Source organism: Rutidosis leptorrhynchoides, chromosome 8 (assembly GCF_046630445.1).
Source record: "Rutidosis leptorrhynchoides isolate AG116_Rl617_1_P2 chromosome 8, CSIRO_AGI_Rlap_v1, whole genome shotgun sequence".
Lineage (NCBI taxonomy): Eukaryota > Viridiplantae > Streptophyta > Magnoliopsida > Asterales > Asteraceae > Rutidosis > Rutidosis leptorrhynchoides.
The window spans coordinates 370,092,063-370,118,765 of NC_092340.1; the positions used below are offsets into that span (position 1 = coordinate 370,092,063).

The 26,703-nt window shown below is 34.9% G+C and overlaps 2 protein-coding genes across 2 annotated transcripts; both read right to left on the bottom strand.

Moving 5' to 3' along the window:
- Window positions 1-4,121: 4,121 nt before the first annotated feature.
- On the bottom strand, window positions 4,122-6,115 carry LOC139862946 (probable inactive receptor kinase At1g27190). The gene has a single exon (XM_071851574.1). It carries the CDS (start codon window positions 6,082-6,084, stop codon window positions 4,276-4,278), a length of 1,809 nt encoding a protein of 602 aa, XP_071707675.1. The 5' UTR covers window positions 6,085-6,115; the 3' UTR covers window positions 4,122-4,275.
- Window positions 6,116-7,681: 1,566 nt separating this feature from the next.
- LOC139862481 (serine/threonine-protein phosphatase PP2A-2 catalytic subunit) lies at window positions 7,682-12,817 on the bottom strand. The gene is made up of 6 exons (XM_071851092.1): window positions 12,267-12,817; window positions 11,775-11,889; window positions 10,291-10,399; window positions 10,121-10,198; window positions 8,851-9,042; window positions 7,682-8,139 (listed from the first exon to the last, which is right to left on the bottom strand). Exons 1-6 carry the CDS (start codon window positions 12,517-12,519, stop codon window positions 7,966-7,968), a joined length of 921 nt encoding a protein of 306 aa, XP_071707193.1. The 5' UTR covers window positions 12,520-12,817; the 3' UTR covers window positions 7,682-7,965.
- Between the last annotated feature and the right edge of the window lie 13,886 nt (window positions 12,818-26,703).

The window sequence follows — 26,703 nt, forward strand, 5'->3', positions numbered from 1 at the left end:
CATCATCATCATGATAGATGGAATAAAAGTTATTTAAATGACATAAAAAGATATGTGCTCACCAGCCAAATACTCTACATCACGTTCCATATACTGGTCGGATTTTAAGCTTTCATACGAGTCTAAAAATTCGGGAATTGCGAAACCGCGAGGGTTCAGCTTCTTTCCTGCGGTCTAATATTGCTGCAAGAATGAACAAATAAATTGATATTGATATAAACCCTAAATTTTTGTGTGACATTGATTGGAACCCTTATTTTTTGGGCTGATTTATCAGGTGGGCCGTATTGGAGGACCAAGTGGGTTTAAGACATTGGTTAGCAGTTTTTGTTGGGCTTGGTTAAAATGAATGGACTAAATTAGATACAGTAACAATTTAACTGTTTGTCTCTATTTCACTGTTGTCGACATTTTTTATTGTTGGAAAAACTTGGGCGGGGAAATTGTTAACTTCGGTTGACAACGGGCTCGAGAGTTGCCATGGTGATTGCTACAAGAATTAATCCAATGAAGAGACATCAATGGAAACATTACGTGCTTCAATGGATCAAATTACTCTAGGCACTTCACAAAAGTTTCTAAATGGAAAATATCTTCAAAATCCAATATTATAAGGAGTGTATATTAGCCCTTTATAAGTAGAGAAAGGTTTATAATAATACATCATTTACTTATTACACATCTCTGAGCTACATTATTTAATATAAACATAATCCTTCACTAAGGATGTTGTAAACAACAACATTAGCTTCATAGTAGATACTAGATACTGTCTAACAGGAAATATTCTAACTTTTTGAGTAGAAAATACCACAAATGTTATTAACTTTTAAGAAAAACTAGTAACAGATTCATTTCTGATGAAAGTGTGGTGGCAGCGATGGTGGTGATGGTGGTGGTGGTGGTGGCGGCGGCAGCATCAATGAAACAGATTCGTGTTTGTTCCTCTCGTGGAACCTCTTAATATAATCCGAAGCCATAAGATTTGTGACTGATGTCTTTAACTCACTCGTTTGCATACCTTTATACCAATTCACATCATCGGTGCCAAAGTCACGATGTTCGATTCCCTGAATCTTGACGAAAGATGAACTTCCTCCTGTGTCTAAACCATCGAAATAACGGCTATCTGGACTTTTTGGTGTCTGTTTTTTGGATTGTTTAACTGTGGTGTGACGCCTATGTGGCGGTGAATGAGTGCTACTTGATCCAAGATCAGTGGTAGGTGGGGGGACTGGTGTGATTTTGACTATGTTTCTCATCATTTGCATAAACTTCTCACATGAAGATCTTTTATTTTGGCTAGAATCAACTGTCATGTTTGAAGTGAATGTTGAATGAGATAAATCAAATCAAAACCCACTTTGGTGATTATATAATCTTTAGGAATTATTCTGTGGGGCATATCATTTCCTTTTTATTTATTTTTTTTGGGCGAAAAACGAAAACTCATAAAGAAAGGAGGTCGTTTTCCAAAGGGAAACGCCCTCAACAGAGAATACAAAAGGACATTGTTAAACGGGGAAGCTCGCACATAAAAACATCAATCTACACAAAATCTATCTATAAACGAGCCTCCCTAACCACCCGGAAAAAAAACTACAAACAAACTAATCAAGCAAAAACCGAGAAAAAACATGGAGATACAAGGAAAGAAACCAAACGAAGAACATAAGACGGACTACAACAATCAACCTCGAGGACCCGCCCTTTTAATTTTTCATTAACCGTCTCTTTCAATTTTCCATTAACAATCAACCTCGGCATATCATTTCCTTGACAGTTAAGAATATAAAAGATTAATGATTGAATTGTAAAAAGGTAGAACCCTTTACTTTTGCAGTTTTTTGAGTTGAAAAGTTAATGTGATAAGGAAAGGAATAAACTTGTGAGGAACAAAGCTCTTGTGTGAAAGATTTTTTCTATAAATATTGAGTGGCTGAAATTATATTGAAAATATTACATTATCGTTATAATAAGCTAATTTCTATGAATAATTCGATATAGGGGGTGTATTCATAAGTATATTTCGACCCGTATAACTTATTTGAGCAGTTGTCTTGTACACTTAATAGATCCATTCCGGATAGACCGAATCGGTATGAAGTTTTAACATGGAATATTTTACCCATTCCCACAATTAGAAATAGAAGATAGCTCGAATCAACTCATATTTTGGTAAATGGGTTGAAATTGCTACCTTTATTGAGTTCAATTAAAAAGAAGTTAAAAGGAACAAACGAACCATAGAAAGAGAATATGAGATAGGTGATAGAATGAGTTTGATTTTTTCCCATATGTAGAGAAGTACAAATAGAAAAAAAGACTACAGTACCTGATTCTAACCTGAGACTATGGAAGGAGCTTAAGTGATAAATAAACTAAAGTATAGACTTTTCTGGGTTATTTTTTTCTTTTTTGGATCTTTATAAAGTAGCAGCAGTAATCAAATGAAGTAAAAACCTAACTTTGATTCCATTTTGCCTCAAATATGTGCTTCATAATGAAAGGGATAATAACTTCAGATAAGATCTTAAAAATTTATATAGATTTCAGCCCGAACACGTTTCATACTACTTAACTTCAAGATAACACACACGTCACATGGAAAACATACCACTAATGTTTTATAGTTCAGTAGAACAAACAATAAAAGCAATTATTTTTCTAGTTTTTCTACCTTGATCGAGGCAGATTTCTATGTAGTTGCATCATGAGTTTGATTAGACGTTATCATATCCGTATCTATATAAATTTGCTTTGAAGAAACCATTTTAATTAAGTTGCCAATGAATTAGTAGATTTGAAATTTGAAATTTTATCTCAAACGGTCACTCTTAATAATATGCTTAATTTTAAGATAGATACACAATTTGGACGGCTGGAGCCCAAACAACTTAAGAGTAAATGGGTCAAAGTTGCCACATTCGCGAGATTGGGTGTTCGTGAGGTTGGAAATTGATTTTGTTGAATTGCTTGTAGATGTGGTTGTGCCCATTATAGGGTTAGTTATGCAAGAGCTAAAGTGCCCAAAAACAACTTTTTGGCGTTTTGGATCTAGTAATGAAACAGAACCCAAAAATCCACCCAAAGATGTACAATTCAAGAGCATAGTATGAGCTCAATTCAGGTGGCGATACATGCGATTGGAGAATGAATCCTGATTAGATGAAAAAATCGATAAGTTTTTACTGCCCGGGTTACCAGGGAGGGCGAGTATTTTAATTGTGATGTATACGGCTTAAATAGATTAATCCTAACGAGATATATTGGTGATAACTGAGATAGTGAGATCAACAAAAAAAAAAAAGGCATCATTCAGGCCAATCTTCTTTCAGATAGATCAAGAGAAATAGTACCATGAGATTTTGATAAAAGTGTATTTCCTAATTGAAGAGAAGTAAAAGAGGCAGAAGAGTAGAGCACCTGATTCTAACCAGACTAAGGAAGGAAATTGAGTGATTAGTGATTATATGTGATTACTTTACTGTAAGCATACACACGTGTCACAAGAAGAAATATATCAATAATGTTTACGTAAAGTTACGTACCTCTATCTTAATCAAAACACCCGACACTTGTGTTATGGTTATTATTAATAGCAAATTAGCAATACTGTTTCTAGTTTTCTACCTCTACCCAGATTCCCTGAGATATACATCAAGAGCTCTAATTATATATTCTTATATCCACATCAATATACTTTTGGGTTGAGGTGACGACCAACAATTTTGACCCATTTGAGAATGAGATGGTAGATCTGGGTTGTGTATTATCTTAAACATGCCAAATCCTAAAAGCTTATACTCAATTATGTGGACTGTTATCGTGATTATAGTTAATACAACTATTTTCGAATATAAAGTTCCTATATAGACAAACAAAAGGTATATGGCAGTCAACCGAACTCAACCCAAAACACATACTAGAAGATGGCCTATTTCAACAAGCATATGACACACAAAAGTATGATTAATCACAGAATATATTGCGTATGGAGTACTATTTTATTTCGAACCTAAAACTACGGTTAACTTTCAATAATATATTTTGCACTTGACAAATGATTGATACACAATGTCATAAAATGGCTACAAGCCTACAACTTGCATATTGGCACATCCCATTAGAAGAAAGAATAAAAAAGACTCAAATTGCAAAATAGCAGCTCTAACTTGTATCATGCTACAAACAATGAGATTAGCAACAAAGTACATGACAAAAAATCATAAATTTTAAAGTTAAGAAAGTTGATTATACCATCTTCTTGAAAGACTAATCTCTGTGATGATGATCTTGATTAGCATATTTCAATGGAATATCATCAAAGTGTTCCGAAAACCCGTGTGCCTCCGCCAAGCTTTTCAAAGATTGATAAACATTGTACATTGTAGGCCGTTCTTTAGGCCTAGAAATCACGCAACTACAAGCAATTCTTAAAAACTGCAAGATTTCATCATCATGCCCCTTTCCACTTATAGACTTATCAATGACATCTTTACTTCTTCCGGAACCCATTAGCCGGTTAACCCAATCCACCAAATGACCCTTATACCCTCCTTCCTCTCCATTATTCACTTCAAGCGGTTTCTGACCCGTTACTAGTTCCAAAAGGACAACACCAAAACCGTACACATCCCCTTTCATTGAAGCAACCATGGTGCTTGAATACTCCGGAGCCACATAACCAAACTCACCCAAATCACCATTTTCAAACGAGCTATTGTTAGAATCACGAGCACCCACAAGTCTAGCAAGCCCGAAATCAATAATCCTAGCCTCAAAATCGTCATCCACAAGAACCACATTCGAACTGATGTTTTGATGAAGGTAAGGTGGCTCACAAACATGATGCAACCAAGCTAACCCACTAGCTGCACCTACACCAATCTTGATCCTCAAAGGCCAGTCCAATTCAACATTATTATTATTACTATTATTATACAGTAGCGAATTCAAACTCCCGTTTGGCATGTGCTTATACACCAAAAACTTCTCATCTTCAACAACACAAAAACCTAACAATGGCACCAAATTAGGATGCCTAAGTTGCCCTAACCTATTCATATCAGACCTAAACTGTTTCTCATTAATCTTACAAGCACTCAATCTTTTAATAGCCAACACCGATCCGTCCTGCAACATCGCTCTATAACAAACCCCTGTCCTAGTTGTGATCTCTATATTACTCTGGTTAAAATTATTTGTAGCAACCAATATATCATTTAATTTAATTTTCACAATCGGTTTCTGAAACAATGATACTTGAACGAGCCTATAACCTCTCAACCTATCAATCCAGTTACCCCGATTATCACCGCCAACGTCACCACCCTTACTGTTTCTCCCAGCAGTTTTAACGAAAAACCACCACCAAATAGCAAACCCTAAAAACAGTGAGGCAGTAGCACCTAACACACCCGCAGCTATAATAATTGCTAAACTTTTATTATTCAACTTCCCACATTTTGAACTAATTGGTGGACCGCATAATCCGTTGTTTCCGGTAAACGAATCGGATCCGAATCGCGATAAATCGTCCGGGATTGTACCGGATAAGTCATTATTGATAACCTCTAATTTCTTAAGTCTCTCTAATTGTCCGATCTGGTACGGAATGTTACCTTCAAAATTATTATCTGACAAAATTAGGTTATTCAAAAACTTACAGTTTTGAATCTCTATCGGAATATTACCGGATAACGAGTTACCGGACAGATCTAACGTCACTAAATACGGCAACCACGTGCATATTTGAGCCGGAATCGAACCGGATAATGAATTTTTGGATAGATCAAGTGATTGTAACGACCGGCAATACTGTAACGAATCAGGTAACTTACCGGCGAGTGAAAATTCCGGCAACTGAAGTGAAATCAGACGGTTTTCTTTCTCGTTCCAGCACGAAACACCGGTGAATTTGCAAAGTGAAGTGCCGTTAGTGAACTGCCACGTGTCGAGTTTGTTTTGTGTATCTGTGAGTGAGGTTTTGAGACCTTGAAGACATCGTACGTCGTCTTCCATTGCTGTGATTGAAATGATGAATGTGAGCGTGATAATGAATGTGTGGAAATGAGGTTTCATGGTGAGTAATTTGAGGTTTTCTTGGGTTTGTGAAATTAGGGGAAATAATAATAATGTATTTATCTGAAAGTGTAAAACATGAATGAAGAGTAATTTGATGTGATCTTGAGATTAGGGAAGATGAATGACAGGGATGAGCTGTCTTTGTGTTTGACTGAATTATTTTTTAAGTCAAAGATTTCACTTTTTCCTACGAAAATCATTCGAGTTTTTAACGTAACATGCTAAAGTGTTTTACGTACAATATTATACTTCACTCAATTATTTTTTGGACTGAAGTGAAACTTTTATTTAGAATTTTAGGCCCCGTTTGGCTCGCGGAATTCTAAAGGAATTTGATGGAATTGGAATTAAATTCTTTAGACCGCTTCGTTTGTTTGACATAATTTGAAAAGAATTATATTCCTTGGAATTTTGAGATTCCTTCATCTATGGAATGTTCATTCCTTCAAGATGTTAATGGATTTGAATTCCTTTCAACATTGAATTTTTCGGGTCGGCTCTCTAGAGCGCCTTTTTGGCGCTCATTGTCGAGACACGTTTCAGGGAGCTATTCGGCGCGCGGTTTCGGAAACGCGCGTTTTCGCGGGGCGCCCGGAAACGCGCGTTTCTGGATCCCCTGCTGAAACGCGCGTTTTTCAGGGCGTCTAGAAATGCGGATTTTCGGATCCCCTTCAAAAACGCGCGTTTTCGCAGCGCGTCCGGAAATACGCATTTTCGCAGCGCATACGAAACACGCGATCTCGCAGCGCGTCCGAAAACCCGCGATCTTGCAACGCGCCCGAAAACGCTCTTTTTCACAGCAGAAAACGCGCGTTTTCGACACGCGTTCTCAAAGAATCTAAATTTTTTTTTTTTTTTTTTTTTTTGAAAAAGTGAGTCTGGAAATGAACATAAAATTTGGAAACATAATTCTTTTTATAACTTTTTAATTATTTTATAAAATGAAATTCAATTCTATTCCATGTAAAATAGAACACATTTTTTCACATTCCATGGAATTTATCAATTTCAATTCCTTTGACACATTTCATTCCATCCAAAAACATTCGACGAGCCAAACGGGACCTTCGTAATGTCACATCGGAGATTCCTCTTTGCAAACAAAATTTGGTTATTAATAATATATTTTAATTTTTATATAAGCTCCATTTCTTATTATCTACCAAACAAATCTCATGAATTATAGCTTATTACAATCATAGGCTCAAATTGCTACTCTAATAAGCTACTAAAAACATCATCCAAACACATCCTAAATCTTGTTCGGTTTAGATAGGTATAATCATATGAAAACTTGATCTCAACTTACAAGAATCAAAATGGAAGCAGCATCCAACTGAAATGTAAAGAATTAGATTGGACAGGCACCCTAAATCCATGATTAAGAGCTTGTGATCTTCACATCACTTTAATCCATTATACATCATTGTTAATATTATTAAATTGAACAGGGACCCTAAATCCATGATAGGAACCGAAACCGAGTTCATAATAGTAAAGTGCTGCTAAAATGAGTACCGGAGAACTATTTATCACCATTATAATGGATACTGGACTCCAACCTTTACACTTGCAAGAAGAAAAGGCCAGAAAATTTATAACAAAAAATTAAAAAGACATTTCACTTTGTCATGTAATAAACCACAAAAAAGAAAGAATCCTACAACCTTTTTTCCCTTTTTCAGTTTATGAAGATGAAAGGAAAGCACAAATATACCATGTTATTACTGCCTGCATACTCCTTCCAAGAGTAACATATACAAAGTACCAAAACATTGTAAAGGAAAATTGAAATTTAATACCCTTACATCACTTGATCTACAAGGAATAACAAGTGATGAGAATTACAAATTTTGATGATGCAGCAATAGATTATATTTATAAAAAATAATCTGGAGTCTTGCGGGTGGTGTCTGGTTCAATCTGTTTTGGGGCTGGATCGAATTGAAGAAAGTTCTGCTCCATGTTCTCTCCAATTTCAAGAATAGCAGCCATGTTTCCACATCGATAGCAGTAATTGGGAGCACTAAACACCGTCACAACGTTCTTTTCCTGAGAAATTCGATAAATGATGAGATCAAAAATAATCAAGTTACCTACAAAATAGAGACCGAAATATGGGCGATAGGGTGAACAAGTAAGAATGAACAACAGTTTGTACTGGCTAAAATGGGTCGGGTTTACCACGTAATACTTGATCCAAAAAATTAGTTCCAAAGACACAATTAATGTATAAATGTCGGAGAGGAAGTATCTTATGTCAACAATAATCAAATTTTGAATAAACATTTAAAAGGTTTAATGCTCTATAAAGCACATTTGGGGTGAATCTCGACCCATTTGTCTTTGTTTCATATGACTGTCGTATACGTGAGCTGATCCATTTATTTTGCGCGTTGGTAATCAGCTTATAAGTGAAAGTGCCAAAATCAACAACATAATGTGAACCAATAAGTAAGATAATTGATGATTATAGAAAAAATCATATGTGTGCAACACTTTATTTTATTGTTCACTATTCTTTTTCTGTAATGTGGGTTCCTTCTTCATTTCTTTCTATATCCAGGAAATAGGACATAGAACATTACCATTATACAAATGGCCCACAAATGGGCGAGCTCAGACAAATAAGGCCTAATAATAATTTAATAATTCATCAATAATATAGAGATGGGACATAGATAGTAGATAGACCATATAATACGAAAAACCTAAAAACTTACTAAAAGAGAACGTATATTATATTTATAGAGGCTCACGAACCTGGGCCCAGTTGTAACCCTCCATGACAAGCTGGTGAGCTCTTGAAATGAGCGAGAGTCCATTAGTATGATTAAACTGACTTGCGATATCTTGTCCAAATGTATAGCCAGCTCCACGAGGAGAGATTCCCCACCCGCACCTGTCATCTGGGTCGGACCATAACAGGTCACACATTGGTCCTTCATGTGGGACCTAAATAAGACATCCATTCAGCAGTTTTTATACATATAAAATAGCATCAAAATCAACATATAAGTATATCACTTGGGAAAAAACACTGGAATAAAGTTGTTGATTTCCACACATTCACATACGAACTATAAACAGGTCATTTAAGGTTATGTTTTATCTCGAAGGGTTACATAATTTAACAATGTAGAACGAGTCAACACTCGACCATCATGCATTTTTTATGCACACTTTGATCTCACTTCTAAAAAATCACATTATCAAATTACCAATATAGTTTTGAATAAATAGAGAAAAGGATTTGCTAGTCAACAACGCCCATTCTGACCCATGATCTGCCATATAACATTGCCTAGTTTGACTTGTTATCTAACCTGCCCTTTTTTACACTGCTGTACAGGCTCACAAAATAAACCCAACTTATTAACTTTCGAAGAACAAGCAACACAATACATAAAATGCATGCCAAAATATCTCTAATACAAAAGAAAAAGATATTTCTTTGTCCCTGTAATATCAAGTGATACTGTATTAGGGCAGTAGTAACAAGTATTTGTTTCGCCTACTGGTCTTAGTAACTGACCAAAGATTGACAACTCTGTATATGTTCACCATTAATGAGCACTAACATAACTACAACTAAAAATATAATTGGCAAATAAAGCATAAAGCATAAACAAAATATAAGTGGCAAATAAGCAAATCATATAGCATACCAATAAAAGTCCAAACCTTGATTAACACAATTGTACTTGCTCATAAAGATGCCAAGAATTTAAACAGATGCTCCAACATTAAGTGATGGTCTTAATTTTACAAAGATGTAAACTCGACGGGGAACAGAACCACAAATCCATCTTACCAAAAGAATCTCAATATGTTTAGCATGTTATTTCCTTTAATAGTACTGTGCTGTTGACCAATCGCCTAGACTAACCTACATGCTAAGGTGCTAAACTTATAGCCTACTGAAGTAGCACGTACTATTAAAATGTTTCGGATACTGCTTCGTTCTGCTACAAAAAGCCATCAATCAACTGCAAAAAATTTGAAGTTAATTAAAGCACGAAAGATCACGTACCTCCTGAATACGGTCCAAGGATCTAATATTGTCCAGTGTGTCCAACGATGGAGAAAGTCCTCCATGCAAGCAAAAGATCTGTGACATATCAAGTATCAAGTAATTAACTAAAAATGATTGTAATAAATTGATATTCATGACATCAAATAACATAAATACATGGTCCTAACCTGACTCTCAATGAGTGCTGTAAGAGGAAGGTAATCAAAAAGGTCAGTGAAATACTTCCAAACATTTGCATTCCCATACTTTCTCAAACATTCATCATAGAAACCGTACCTGAGTTTGAGATAAAGGGTTATCAATAAAAGGAATTTAGAAAAAGTAAAAACTACAAGTAAAAATGAGAATTCTCATGAAAACCATAAAAAAATTATTACAGTTAGAGGAAAAGCAATTTCAATAGATAATTCATTTATAGATAAGGGTCAATACAGCTTGTATTTAATGGATAGCACGTAAATGGGTTAAATATCTACACACATCATAGTAACGCCACATATACATCAGCTTTAATCATTTTAAGTAAGAAAATATATGCATATAAATTTAAGTCTATAAGCATATGTAGTAATATACTCCAATATCTACAGGTGAAAAATACAGATTTTACAGAATTACTAATACTAAATTGGCTGAACTGGATCCTAAGAGCATCCATACTAACTAGAAACCTTATACACCTTAATTTTATCTGGGTGGTAAAAAACTCGTAACATGTACGTTAGATAAAAGGGTACACCCTTAAATAAGAGTGTGTATGAATTATCCCATGCATCTGCTAAAAGGAGATGTTTGTGTTTAATGCATCCAACAATATACTAGAATGACGTCATCCTCTAAAAATAGGTAACTAATTACAACAGTTGTGGTCGTTTTAAGTATTGCAGGTTTAACGAACGTGTCTTTTTAGGTATCTGGAACTTATGTTCCATTATTCTTGCTTTTTTAATCTGATCACCAACACTCTAAAAGAGGTTCCATGTTTGACTATATAAAACAAAAACTGCCACTTCAATCCAAAATGTTAGTCTTTTAAGGTTTTGGCAGATTAGTAAAGCAATTATGGCAGCAATTTCTTGAATAAAATGCAATGCAACCTTCCAAAATTCCTTCACTGAAAGATAGATCAGCGATGTCTAGGAAAATACCTGTATCGATCTGTAAAATATACGTGTATCGTTTTTATAATAGATGTTATGTGCGTAAAAGTATAAACGAACCCCAAAATCACATACACCACAAAAGCCTTGAAATAGTATCCCTAGTAATTACAAAACTAGTGAAAACCCTGAAGTTTCTTGGGTGGAAAATGTACAAAACCTATAGACAAGAAACATTCATATTTCATACGATCATTCCACCTTAATTTCATACTTCTTGACTTGCCTTAGTTTCAAGCTAACTTCGCTTTTATACATCATTATTAAAACTTAAAAGAATTTACATAACTAGAACTTAGCAATAATGACACATGGGTGCAATTGTAGTGTTAGACCAAGTACAAATCATGCTCTATTAGCAATTATTAACTTAATATATATAGCTTTAGTAAATTTAGTAAAAAGAAAATTCACTAACAGGGAATCTTGTTATAAAATGCGCAGTTAACATGATATTAACTGAGATGCACTAAACAAAGTAAACGTCTTACACTTGAGTAATCTGCCGGCTCTCATGATTCCCTCTAAGAATCGTAAGTCTGTCTCTATAACGAACTTTAAGTGCCACCAAAAGCGACACAGTCTCCACCGAATAATACCCACGATCTGCAATACCAATATTATCAAAAATCAAATACATAGTTTAAAAAAGCTACACAATCATCGACACTTCACATACACAAGAGAATATAGAAAAAAACAATTCAATACATTTATGATTCATCAACATGAAAAATTACAATCCAGTTAACAAAAAAAACTAAAAACTAAATATGAAAGCAGCTGCTGCGGTAAACATTTAACATATTAGCGTTCAAATTAAGGCGTTCAAATTCTCATTAATAACCAAAATTTTCAGATAAACAATCATCAATATCATTCTATATCTATCTCTACTAACAACATGTCTTAAAGTAGTACAATTACAAAATTCCTAAATTTAGATAGCACAAAAAAGGGAAGAAAAATAATAATTAACTCACCAACATAATCTCCCATGAATAAATAATTAGTATCAGGAGTACTTCCACCTATTCGAAAGAGCTCAATGAGATCATAAAATTGACCATGAATATCACCACAAACAGTAACCGGACACTTAACCGGTTGAACATTATATTCTTCTACAAGTATAGCCCTAGCTTGATCACAAAGAATTTTAACCTCAGATTCCGTCAACGCCTTACACTCCATCAACTGTTCAATCTGTCTATCTATATCCGCGTGCGACGGCATTTTTTCGATCAACCACGTTTTCCGATTAAAAAGTCACCGATCGAAGATCCGTAAACAATATTATTGAAAATTGAAATTTGAATAACCTAATTGATGAAAAGAGAACCTAAATTAATGAAATCAAGATCGATGAGGCTCCGATTTGAGTTTTGATAAAAGAGCTAGGGTTTGAATTTGATGTAGATTCGTCTCCATTAAAAAATCTATATTTAGAAAGGATTAGGTTTGTTTGCGTACGTATATATACATATATTTGTATGTATATGCAGCTATGATGAAAGAAAAGAAAAAAGAAAAAAAAATCAGAAGCGGAATGAAAATGATAAAATCTGAATGAAACGGAAAACTTGATTGACTATTACAAAAAGTCACCGATAATTTCCAGTCAAAACTATATCTGCAGATGGTCTCCACGTGTCGTTCTTTTTTAATAGACATGCTAACGTACGATAAAGATCATATGTCGATTTTTATAATTTTTTTTTTTTATTTTTTTTTTTTTTGTTGCTAAAATAGCAAATACCATAATAATACCATACCATACCATAATACCATAAAACAATAAAAAGAAAAGATTTGCATCAAAAGAGAAAAAACCGAACAGGAATAAAACAAACAATTCAACAGTTAGGCTTGTAACTAAAAACCGTAAACATAACCACTATCTACCTACAAGACGGACCGAGATCAATGAACATTGAACAAGCAACAAAAAACTAGACCTCAATTACAACATTCGAGCCATAATCACTACACAACCAAAAGATGCCCTGTTAAAAGGATTAATCTAATTGTTTGATTAAATTGGTTTCTACTCATTAAGTTTGTGTTTTTCAGGCTTGATGTTTAAAAGTGAGTCTGGAAGATTATTGCAGAGAAGCTACAAGGATTATGGTCTGGTATTGCTGTACAAGTGTAGAAGGGTTAGTCACAATGTGAATTGAGTGTTAGTTAATACAAATAACATACCTGGTATGGGGTTTGATTAACTAATACAACGACGGGACACAGTTGTGATCTAACTAATACTCCAAGGACCAAACCTGTACATTATTTATTAAAGGGGTCTGTATGTAATATTTTTGCTTAGCCGTCATTGATCTCTAGTATAAAATAGGGGTTTGATCAGATCTACTGTAGAGTTTTAGGTCATTTGTATTCGTTTTCATTTGGTTCATTCCTCACAAAGTAGAGGTGGTTATTTTTGATTAATTCTTCTGGTATTTGTTTCATTCTTGTGTTGATTGTGAGATTTGTTCATGGTATCAGAGCGGCTCGCTCGATATTGTTTCGGTTTGGTATTGATCTGAGAAGTCAAATTAGGGTTTTCAGATCTGGAAAATCAAAAATTAGGGTTTCAGATTTCAAAGGTGTTCTGTGAAATTAAGATTCGTTCTCTTCTTGTTCTTTTCAAGGTGAAACGATCTTGTTTCACTTGTTTGATCGGGCTAGATCTGGGACTGCAATTGTGGATTTAGGGCGTATTCTTGTTGAACCCTAATTTCACGAATTGTTCTTGGTTGCTTTTGATTTCTGGTTGTCTTCCGCTGCTATTGAAGGTGTTGTGGAGTACTCTGTGAGCTATTTCTTCCTACTTGTGTTGGTAGCAAGTCAATGCTCCTGGGAGTTTCTGTGCTTACAGGAATCAACTGCCCCCATTGAGTACACTTGGTCTATAGCCAAGATCTCTTCTCTATTATCTGTTTGTATGAAATTTGTTGATATATTTGTTAACATGTGTTGATTCTTGTTTTATCTTTAATCTGTTTGAGTAATATTTGTTGATTTCTTGTCTAAGAACACTGCACCCAACTCTTGACCTTGATCATTAAAGATCTAAGGAAACCTGAACAAGTGCAGTAGGTTCTTCTTGGTGGTTTGTGTTCAGTTATATGTATTTTTGTGTGATTTTCTGTTTTCTTGCTTGTTTCTGTCAATATGTCTGATGTGGATGATGATGAGGTCACCATGATAAGTAAATTGGATTTTGGTGATCCACTTTACTTACATGCAAGTGATATTAGCAGTACACCTCTCATTAATTTCAAGTTAAAAAGGGACAGAAAATTATAAATCTTGGTCATGTGCAATGGAACTTGCATTGCAAACAAAAAATAAAACTGGTTTTATAAATGGATCTTTAGAAAAATCTACTACAGATGATATTTTAGCAAATCAATGGGAGAGGTGTAATGATGTGGTTCTTTCATGGATCTTAGGTGCTATGAGTGAAGAATTGTATTTTGGTCAAGTGTATTCCAAAGTTGCTTCTGTGGTTTGGAATGAGTTAAAAGAAACTTATGATAAAGTGGATGGGTCATTTATGTTCAATTTATATCAAAGAATAAACTCACTGACACAAAATGGCACATCTGTTTCTGTAACGACCCGTCAAAATCGCTATTGATGCGACACGTTAATCATTAATTCCACAGTGAGGTTTTGACCTCTATATGATACGTTTTGATAAAATATTGCATTCATTAAAATAAGTGACTTTCTAAACATAGAAAGTTATAAACATGTGGGCTAGTGCTTAGGTATAAGCAAAACCCCAAAATACATAAGTATTTAATTTACAGGTTGACATCACAGTCCAATTATTTATTACACAACGCAGTTTTATTTTGAATGCAATAAACTTTGTACAAAGCATGAGAGACTCCATGCAGGCAACAAGCACATCACAGCGGAAGCAGTCTAAGGACCTGAGAATAAAACATGCTAAAAAGGTCACACGAATGTTGGTGAGTTATAGGTTTAATTGCTCGAGTCATAAATATATATAAAGATAGACCACAAGATTTCATTAAAAGTTTATCAATAGATTCTACGTAACAGAGAACCCTAGTAACTAAACTTAACGCTATAGTGATAATTACCTCATTCATTTTAATACACGCAAACCAACGTGTCTTAAACTCAAATAACATACGTCCGTTAAAAGGCTAGCGCTCTAGCTCGGACGGGGATGTCAAGCCCTATGGATCCATGTACAATTATTCGCGCCCACCAGTCCATATCCTATGTACTGGCAGCTACTAGTTACCAAAGCTAAGGGATTTTCGGTTTAACTCGGTGTAGAATTTAGTATGTACGTGTGTCTTATTGCGTTTAATATAAATTGCATGTATTCTCAGCCCAAAAATATTTAAAGTATTTAAAAAGGGAGACTATAAACTCACAGTTCAATATTGAGACTCAATATTGTAGGCAAATTACGTAGACTTAATGATGGTAGACGACTGTATGGTTGGCCTTGGATTCAAGAACAATACCCCGAACAATACCCAATATTTCCTTAGCTTAAAGCGGTTTGAAACCCGAATTAAAAATACCCTCGAATATACTTTATTATTATTATACTTAAAATTATAATTATAATTATAATTATAAATATAAAATTTAATTACAGAAGAAGAAAAAAGTGTATATAATTCGTCGAGTAAACTGGCCTTTTATAGGCATGTTTCCTGATTTTGGTCCCCATGCGATCGCATGGGTTTTCAGTGCTTTTGCCATGCGATCGCATGACGTTTTATTTGCTAGTTCGTTGACATAATATTTACTGTAGCAAATAGTGTTTTTGGTCCCCATGCGATCGCATGGATTTTCAGTGCTTTTGCCATGCGATCGCATGGCTAGGCTGAACAGCTCATTTCTGCTTGTTTTCTAGTCCGTTGACATCAAATAGTGAACTGTAGCAAATAGTGTTTACTATAGCAATAGTGTTACTGTAGCAAATAGTGTGTTACTGTAGCAATAGAGTACTGTAGCAAATAGTGTTACTGTAGCAAATAGTGTTTAATGTAGCAAATTACTGTAGTACTGTAGCAAATCACTGTAGCACTGCAGCAAAATACGGTTTCGCTGTAGTAAATACTGTTTTACTGTAGCAAATAGTGTTTTACGGTAGCAAAGTCGTTTTTACAGTAGCAATTAGTGTTTTACTTGTACATCTTATAATATATATATATATATATATATATATATATATATATATATATATATATATATATATATATATATATATATATATATATATATATATATATATATATATATATATATGTATATATATATATATATATATTTATATGTATATATATATATATATATGTATATTTACATAATATTAAATCATATAGAGAATTGGTTTAAATTAGTCAAAATTTTTCGGGTCATCACATAACCTCCCCGTTAAAGAAAATTTCGTCCCGAAATTTTGAGTAGTACATGTTTCATGAGCGATATCAGTGAACAAATGTGGATACTTTTGCTTCATTTGATCTTCACGTTCCCAAGTAAACTCGGGTCCTCGTCTTGCGTTCCAACGAACCCTAACTATCGGTATTTTGCTTTGTTTTAATTGTTTGACCTCACGGTCCATGATTTCAACAGGTTCTTCGATAAAATGAAGTTTATCATTGATTCGTATTTCGTCAAGAGGAATTATGACATCCTCTTCAGCTAAACATTTCTTTAAATTTGACACGTGAAATGTGTCATGAACACTACTAAGTTCTTGTGGTAGCTTTAATCGATAAGCAACTGCTCCAATTCTTTCGGTGATTTCAAAGGGTCCTACGTACCTAGGACTTAGCTTTCCTCGTTTACCGAATCGTACAACGCCTTTCCAGGGTGACACTTTCAACATGACTTTGTCACCTACTTGAAATTCTAACGGTTTTCTTCTTACATCAGCATAACTCTTTTGGCGACTCATGGCCATTTTCAATCGATGTTGTATTTGAATGATCTTGTCGGTGGTTTCATGAATAATTTCTGGTCCAGTAAGTTGTCTTTCTCCTACTTCACTCCAACAGATAGGAGATCTGCACTTTCTACCATAAAGTGCTTCAAATGGCGTTGCGTTGATGCTCGTATGATAGCTGTTATTGTATGAAAATTCTGCCAACGGTAAGTGTCAATCCCAACTGGTTCCAAAGTCAATCACGCATGCCCGTAACATGTCTTCCAATGTTTGTATTGTTCTTTCACTTTGACCATCTGTCTGTGGGTGATAAGCGGTGCTCATATCTAATCGAGTTCCCAATGCTTTTTGTAATGACTGCCAGAAATGTGATGTGAATCGGGTGTCGCGATCAGATATGATAGAGATAGGTACACCATGCCTGGAAACTACTTCCTTCAAATATAGGCGTGCTAATTTTTCCATACTGTCTGTCTCCTTTATTGGTAGAAAGTGTGCTGATTTAGTTAGACGATCAACTATCACTCAAATAGTATCATGACTACTTGCAGTCCTTGGCAATTTCGTAATGAAATCCATGGTTATTCTTTCCCATTTTCACTGCGGAATTTCCGATTGTTGCAGTAATCCCGACGGCTTTTGGTGCTCAGCTTTGACCTTTGCACACGTCAAACATTTGCTTACATAAGTAGCAATTTCTGTCTTCATATTAGGCCACCAATAGAACTTCTTGAGATCGTGGTACATTTTCCCATTTCCTGGGTGAATTGAGTACCTCGTTTTGTGTGCTTCATCTAGTACTAGTTGCCTTAGGTTACCATGTCTTGGTACCCATATCCTACCAGCAAAATACAGGGTTCCATCGGCTTTTACTTCAAGCTGTTTTTCTAACCCTCTGCTCATTTCGCCTTTTTCATTTTCTTCTTTTAAAGCCTCTAACTGTGCTGCTTGAATTTGCTTTGTGAGATCCGTACGAATTGTAATGTTCAAAGCTCGGACCCTAAGAGGTTTTACTCTTTCTTTCTGACTTAGGGCATCAGCTACAACATTAGCCTTTCCGGGGTGGTAACGGATTTCACAATCGTAATCGTTTAACAACTCTACCCAGCGACGTTGCCTCATATTGAGTTGTTTTTGATCAAAAATATGCTGAAAACTCTTATGGTCAGTGTACACTGTACACTTGGTGCCATATAGATAGTGTCTCCATATTTTGAGTGCAAAAACTACTGCTCTAAGTTCCAAATCATGCGTCGTATAGTTCTTTTCATGAATTTTTAGTTGTCGTGAGGCATATGCGATAACTTTGGTGCGTTGCATTAATACACATCCTAAACCTTGGCGCGAAGCGTCACAATAGATCACGAAATCATCATTTCCTTTCGGTAATGACAAAATGGGTGCGACGTTAACTACTTCTTTAATAACTGGAATGAGGATTCTTGTTCCATAGACCAATCATACTTCTTTCCCTTTTGAGTTAATGCAGTTAAGAGTTTGGCGATTCTAGAGAAATCTTGAATGAATCTTCGGTAGTAACCAGCAAGACCTAAGAATTGGCGGATTTGTGTTGGAGTCTTCGGTGTTTTCCATTTACTAATGGCTTCGATCTTGGCAGGGTCAACTTTAATTCCATGTTTACTGATAACATGGCCCAAAAATTGTACTTCTTGTAACCAGAAATCACACTTCGAAAATTTTGCGTACAATTCTTCTTTCTTGAGTATCTCTAGTACCAGTCTTAAGTGTTGCTCATGTTCTTCCTTGTTCTTCGAGTAAATCAATATGTCGTCGATAAAAACAATGACAAATTTGTCTAAATACGGTCTACAGATGTGATTCATTAGATCCATGAATACTGCTGGAGCATTAGTTAATCCAAAAGGCATGACTAAAAACTCATAGTGACCGTAACGGGTTCTGAACGCGGTTTTAGGAACATCTTCTTCCTTCACTCTCAGCTGATGATATCCGGAGCATAGATCAATCTTAGAATAAACACTTGATCCTTGCAATTGATCAAACAAATCATCAATCCTCGGTAATGGGTACCGATTCTTGATCGTTAATTTGTTTAATTCTCGGTAATCTATGCACATTCTCATAGATCCATCCTTCTTCTTGACGAACAGAATAGGAGCACCCCAAGGTGAAAAACTGGGACGAATAAATCCACGGTCCGATAATTCTTGCAACTAGTCTTGTAATTCTTGCATTTCTGAAGGTGCAAGTCTATATGGGGATCGGGCTACAGGTGCGGCTCCTGGTATGAGATCAATCTGGAATTCTACACATCTGTGTGGAGGTAGCCCCGGTAATTCTTCGGGAAATACTTCGGGATACTCTCTTACAACCGGCATGTCATCAATGCTTCTTTCTTCAGTATCGATTTTTTTTACGTGTGCCAGAATAGCATAACAACCTTTTCTTATAAGTTTCTGGGCCTTCATACAGCTGATAAAGTTCAGCTTTGAGTTGCTCTTCTCCCCATAAATCATTAATGACGTTTCATCCTTACGAGGGATGCGGATTGCTTTCTCAGCGCAAACAACTTTCGCTCTTGTTTTGGACATCCATTCCATGCCAACGATTACGTCAAAACTTCCTAATTCTACGGGTATCAAATCAATTTTGAAGGTTTCACCAGCGAGATTTATTTCGCAACCATGGCAAATTTTTATCAGCTTTTATTAGTTTACCATTAGCTAATTCAATAGTATATTTATCGTCTAGAGGCAATGATGCACATTTTAGTTTAGACCTAAAGTCTTTACACATATAACTTCTATCAGCACCCGTATCAAACATAATAGAAGCTAGTTGATTATTAACGGTAAACGTACCCGTGACAAGATTAGGATCCTCACGTGCTTCACTGGTACTAACATTAAATGCCCTTCCACGTGCGGGTTCTTTGTTCTTCTCCTTATCAGGGCATTGATTTATAAAGTGACCAGACTTCCCGCATCCAAAACATTTCTTGACATCGGTCGGTTTTGTCTTTACTTCAGAAACGGTGGCATAACAATCTTTCGCCACATGTCCTTTCTTGTTGCACTTATCACAGACCACTTGGAAATAACCTGCATGATGTGTGTAACATCTTTTGCAGAACAGATGGGGTCCCTTATAGTTTGGACTTGCAGTTGCCCCATCTTGTTTACCTTTAAAAGTTTCTTGTTTCTTCAGGTGAGTACTTTTGCCCTTATAGTCTTCCCATTTCCTCTTTCCTTCAGTTGTCTTGACTTCGGTAATTGGTGCCTTAATTGAACTCTCTGTGATCTGGTCCATGAGTTGGTGTGCCATTGTCATGGCTTCCTGCATCATATTCGGTTTGGACGATGTAACATTTCCTTTGATATTGATCGATAAACCGTCAATATACATTTCTATCTTTCGTTTCTCGTTTGGCACCAATTCGGGATACAACAAGGCTAGTTCCATGAAACGCTTTTCATAGTTATTGAGATTCGCGCCGAAAACCTTCAGATTACGTAACTCAGATTCCATTTTTCTGATCTCGTTTCGAGGACAGTACTCCTCGATTAGCATCTTTTTCAGTTCTTCCCAAGAGATATCATATGCCGTATCTACTCCTTCTGCTTTAGCATAATTGTTCCACCAAGTAAGTGCACCATCTTGCAACGTGCACGAAGCATACTTTGACTTGTCTCCGTTCGCACAATTACTAATTTTGAAAACGGACTCCATCTTTTCAAACCATCGGGTTAGACCGACTGGTCCCTCGGTCCCACTAAACGTCTGTGGTTTGCATCCTTGAAAAGTTTTGTATGAGCATCCGTTTCGTGAGTTTGTGTTTACGGCTGCTGCTTTGGCTGCTGCTTTGGCTGCTGCTTCGGCTGTTGCTTTTGCTGCCTCAGCTGCAGCAATTCTTTCATTCACACGTTTCTCGACTAGTTCCTCAATCTCAGCATCCGACATTTGAGACATGTTTCTTCAATAAACACAACAGAGATAATTTAATCATATAGAATATTATAGGTAAAATGAGTTGTCAATAGTTAATCGTAGCATATTAATAATATGAACCAATTATTATAAAAGCCTTTTCTTCTTATTAGCATTTTATAATTATTTCTAGGGTATTACCTACCCGTTAAGTTCATACATAATAGGTAGTACAAGGAATTAACTACTAAAATCCTAATAATATTCCACTATGAAAAATTATAGTGAGTTACTACATTATTATGTAATAATAATAATAAGAAGTAGTAATAATACAAATAATCATTCCATGCATTTATTATTAATAAACCAAAATAATACAATACCATGCAATACTGATATTTTACATATGCTTATTTTACATAACAAGATAGAGTAGCACACATAAGCAATAGAATAGCGCATGGAAGATTTATGGTTGTGAGGTCGTTTATTCATAACTATCGGGAACTTCTTCCCATTTGGTTCTCTCTGCTAATTGTTTGTGTGCACATGGTCCAACATACATTCTGGCAGTGTATTTAATTTTTGGTTGGGTTTTTGAGGTACCCGTTGCCTCAGTGGGTTTAATACAATAAGGGTGGTTACGGATCGAATGGTCATGTTCCTTTTTAATAATTAATGACTTTTTATTTTTGTGGTTGTTTTTATTATCTATAGCAAGTTGGAATTTCTCCTTAGTGACTTCTTTTATTTCATTAGCGAAATCCTCTTCCTCACTGATCTCGTCTGATGACGAACTGTCTGAGTCATGTGTAGGAGAATATGATGACGAACCGTCTGAATCATGTGTACGAGAATATGTACCGGTGGTCATGAACCGAAATCTGCCAGGCGTAATCTGCACAACCCGCCCGTCGGCGGTGTATCTGGCCTAATGTCCATGTTCGTTTAGAAATGGACGATCCTCGTTTACTCCAGGGATCATGGGTCCATGCCAATGATACTGTGGCTCCGGAAAACTAAAGCTGGGTGGAGCTGGGACCTCCTCTGGGTTAACCTGAAGTTGAGATTCCCCAGCTAACACAATTTCTTCTTTAATAGGTATTGGAACGCCCTTTTCAGCTGTGGATATAATAGATTCAGTGTTCGATTCCGAGTTGTACAAAATGATAGGATTAGAAGAAGTCATCTATCACATAATTGAAACAACAATTACGTTAGCATATAAATATATCACATATAATGTTTTTGACCAAATGATAAGCAAAAATCAGTAAAAATAGATATGGTCATAGTCCAGACTCACTAATGCATCCTAACAATTACCAGTTAAACACACTAATGTAATTTCTGGTACCCTATGACCTCAAGCTCGGATACCAACTGTAACTACCCGTCAAAATCGCTATTGACGCGGCACGTTAATCATTGATTCCACAGTGAGGTTTTGACCTCTATATGATACGTTTTGATAAAATATTGCATTCATTAAAATAAGTGACTTTCTAAACATAGAAAGTTATAAACATGTGGACTAGTGCTTAGGTATAAGCAAAACCCCAAAATACATAAGTCTTTAATTTACAGGTTGACATCACAGTCCAATTATTTATTACACAACGCAGTTTTATTTTGAATGCAATAAACTTTGTACAAAGCATGAGAGACTCCATGCAGGCAACAAGCACATCACAGCAGAAGCAGTCTAAGGACCTGAGAATAAAATATGCTAAAAAGGTCAACACGAATGTTGGTGAGTTATAGGTTTAATTGCTCGAGTCATAAATATATATAAAGATAGACCACAAGATTTCATTAAAAGTTTATCAATAGATTCTACGTAACAGAGCACCCTAGTAACTAAACTTAACGCTATAGTGATAATTACCCCATTCCTTTTAATACACGCAAACCAACGTGTCTTAAACTCAAATAACATACGTCCGTTAAAAGGCTAGCGCTCTAGCTCGGACGGGGATGTCAAGCCCTATGGATCCATATACAATTATTCGCGCCCACCAGTCCATATCTTATGTACTGGCAGCTACTAGTTACCAAAGCTAAGGGATTTTTGGTTTAACTCAGTGTAGAATTTAGTATGTACTTGCGTCTTATTGCGTTTAAAATAAATTGCATGTATTCTCAGCCCAAAAATATTTAAAGTATTTAAAAAGGGAGACTATAAACTCACAGTTCAATATTGAGACTCAATATTGTAGGCAAATTGCGTAGACGTAATGATGGTAGACGACTGTATGGTTGGCCTTGGATTCAAGAACAATACCCCGAACAATACCCAATATTTCCTTAGCTTAAAGCGGTTTGAAACCCGAATTAAAAATACCCTCGAATATACTTTATTATTATTATACTTAAAATTATAATTATAATTATAATTATAAATATAAAATTTAATTACAGAAGAAGAAAAAAGTGTATATAATTCGTCGAGTAAACTGGCCTTTTATAGGCATGTTTCCTGATTTTGGTCCCCATGCGATCGCATGGGTTTTCAGTGCTTTTGCCATGCGATCGCATGGCGTTTTGTTTGCTAGTTCGTCGACATAATATTTACTGTAGCAAATAGTGTTTTTGGTCCCCATGCGATCGCATGGATTTTCAGTGCTTTTGCCATGCGATCGCATGGCTAGGCTGAACAGCTCATTTCTGCTTGTTTTCTAGTTCGTCGACATCAAATAGTATTTACTGTAGCAAATAGTGTTTACTGTAGCAAATAGTGTTACTGTAGCAAAGTCGTTTTTACAGTAGCAATTAGTGTTTTACTTGTACATCTTAATATATATATATATATATATATATATATATATATATATATATATATATATATATATATATATATATATATATATATATATATATATATTACATAATATTAAATCATATAGAGAATTGGTTTAAATTAGTCGAAATTTTCCGGGTCATCACAGTTTCAGATTATTATCATAAACTTAACTCATTATGGAAACAATATGATATGTTGTGTAAAATACCATCATGTGAATGTGATGTTGATAAACTAAGACAAGATCATATAAATAACCAGAAATTAATGCAATTTTTAATGGGTCTTGATGATACTTATCAACAATTAAGAAGTAACATACTTACAACAGATCCATTACCAAGTGTTAAAACTGCTTTTTCACTCATCTCAAGAGAAGAATCACATAGGGTTGTTAAAGAAAAGAAAGTTATAAGTGAATCATCTGCTTTTATGTCTAACATGAACAACAATAGGCAAAGAGGCTCATCCTCTGAACTAAAATGCAAAAAATGTAACAGAGTTGGACACACTATTGATAGATGCTTTGAAGTAATAGGATATCCACCTAGAAATACTAACATGAAGTGTACAAAGTGTGGTTTAACAAACCATACTATTAATAGATGTTTTGAGATTATTGGTTATCTACCAAACTTTAAAAGAAGAAATCCTAATAGTGCTAATGCTGTGAAACACACTTCTAGTTTTAATGATGCAGGGACTTCTGTTCCTAATTCTGTCAATCTGTCAAGTGATCAAATATCCAGATTGTTGAGCATTCTGTATGGAAAAGTGAATAACAGTAATATAAAGTCTAATTTGTCAGGTGAATTCCTCAATTTAAATTCTTACATTAATGATCATTTTCATAAATTTTTTATGGTTAACCAAGTTGAAAGTCAGAATAATAATAATTTTGGTTGGATAATTGACTCTGGAGCAAATCAACACATGACAAATAGTGATAAAAATTTTGAAGATTTAGTTGATGTAAGTAATTTGAATCTTACTGTTGGTCATCCTAATGGGACTAGAGCTTTGGTCAGTAAAATTGGGAATTTAAGGTTGTCTAAACATGTTGTTCTGCATGATGTATTAATTGTTCCACAATATTGTGTTAGTTTGCTCTCTGTGCATTGCTTAGTAAGAGATAATGATTTGTTTGTTAGTTTTGATAAAAACAAATGTTATATTCAGGATCTGAAGTCCTTAAGGACTCTGAAGACTGGTAATCAGTGTGATGGATTGTATTTGTTTGATGACAAGTTAAAAGGTGATTTAATTGATAGTACTGATGGTACTTGTTATTTGTCCAAAACTATCTGGCATGACAGACTGGGACATCCAGCTGATCAATTTTTACATGTTTTGAAATCTGAGTTAAAATTGAATAATTTTAAAAAACATGATCCTTGTGAAATCTGCCATAAGGCAAAGCAAACTAGAGACCCTTTTCCAGTCAGTGATCACAAGACTACTGAGTTGGGTGAATTAATTCATTTGGATGTCTGGGGTCCCTATAGGGTTGTGAGTAAAGGAGGTTATAAATACTTCCTTACTATTGTGGATGACTGTACAAGAGCTGTATGGGTATACTTACTTAAATCAAAAGAACAAGTGTTTGAACATGTTGAAATGTTCTGTGTTTTTATGATGACCCAGAAATTTCTGACCAAATTTAAACTTAATATTTAACGTTTTCGACACGATAAGCAAAGTCAATGAAGTTGAATCTCAAAATTTTAGAACTGTTTCATGTATTCAATTACATTTGACTGCTCTCGACGATTCATGAACAATTATATGTATGTATATATATATATATATATATATATATATATATATATATATATATATATATATATATATATATATATATATATATGTACAAGTAAAAACGACTTTCCTAAAGTAAAACACTATTTGCTACAGTAAAAATTGACTTTGCTACAGTAAACACTATTTGCTACAGTAAAACACTATTTGCTACAGTGAAACCGTACTTTGCTACAGTGCTACGGTGAAACCGTACTTTGCTACAGTGCTACAGTAAACACTATTTGCTACAGTAACACTATTTGATATCGACGAACTAGCAAACAAAAACGGATAAGGCGGCCATGCGATCGCATGGCAAAAACATTGAAAACTAATGCTATCGCATGAGGTACTGTAGCAGGCCACATACTATAAAAGTTCGATCTGGTCTCCACATACTATTATTATTTATTATATTATTATTATTATTATTATTATTATTATTATTATTATTATTATTATTATTATTATTAAGATTAATATTATTATTATTAATCTTATTATAATATTATTATTAGTAGTATATATACATAAAATACTACGACGAGGTTATGAGCGTGTCACCTTCAAAATGGGTTTTTGAGCGGGATAGAGCTAAGGAAATTATGGGTTATTTCCAATGATAGGTCAGATCATGTTGAGATTGAGAGAAATGATAAGATAAAGAGAGATTCGGTATGAAAGCATGAGACTCGGTATTAGAGATAATCGGTACAATTATATTCCACAGCTTCTAGAACTCATTTACAATGCAATGGCTATCTAATTAGGACTACTTAGGTTTCTTATATAGCCCTCTTCTAAGGAACCTTCAATTAAGCTTATTTCACATTAACACTATACAACTTCGGGGTCCTAACAATCTCCCCCTTAGTGTTAAATGTGAACTTTACAACATAATCCTATTTTGTAATCTAAAGGAACTTTGTTCCTCTGAAGTGAACTTTGGATTTGA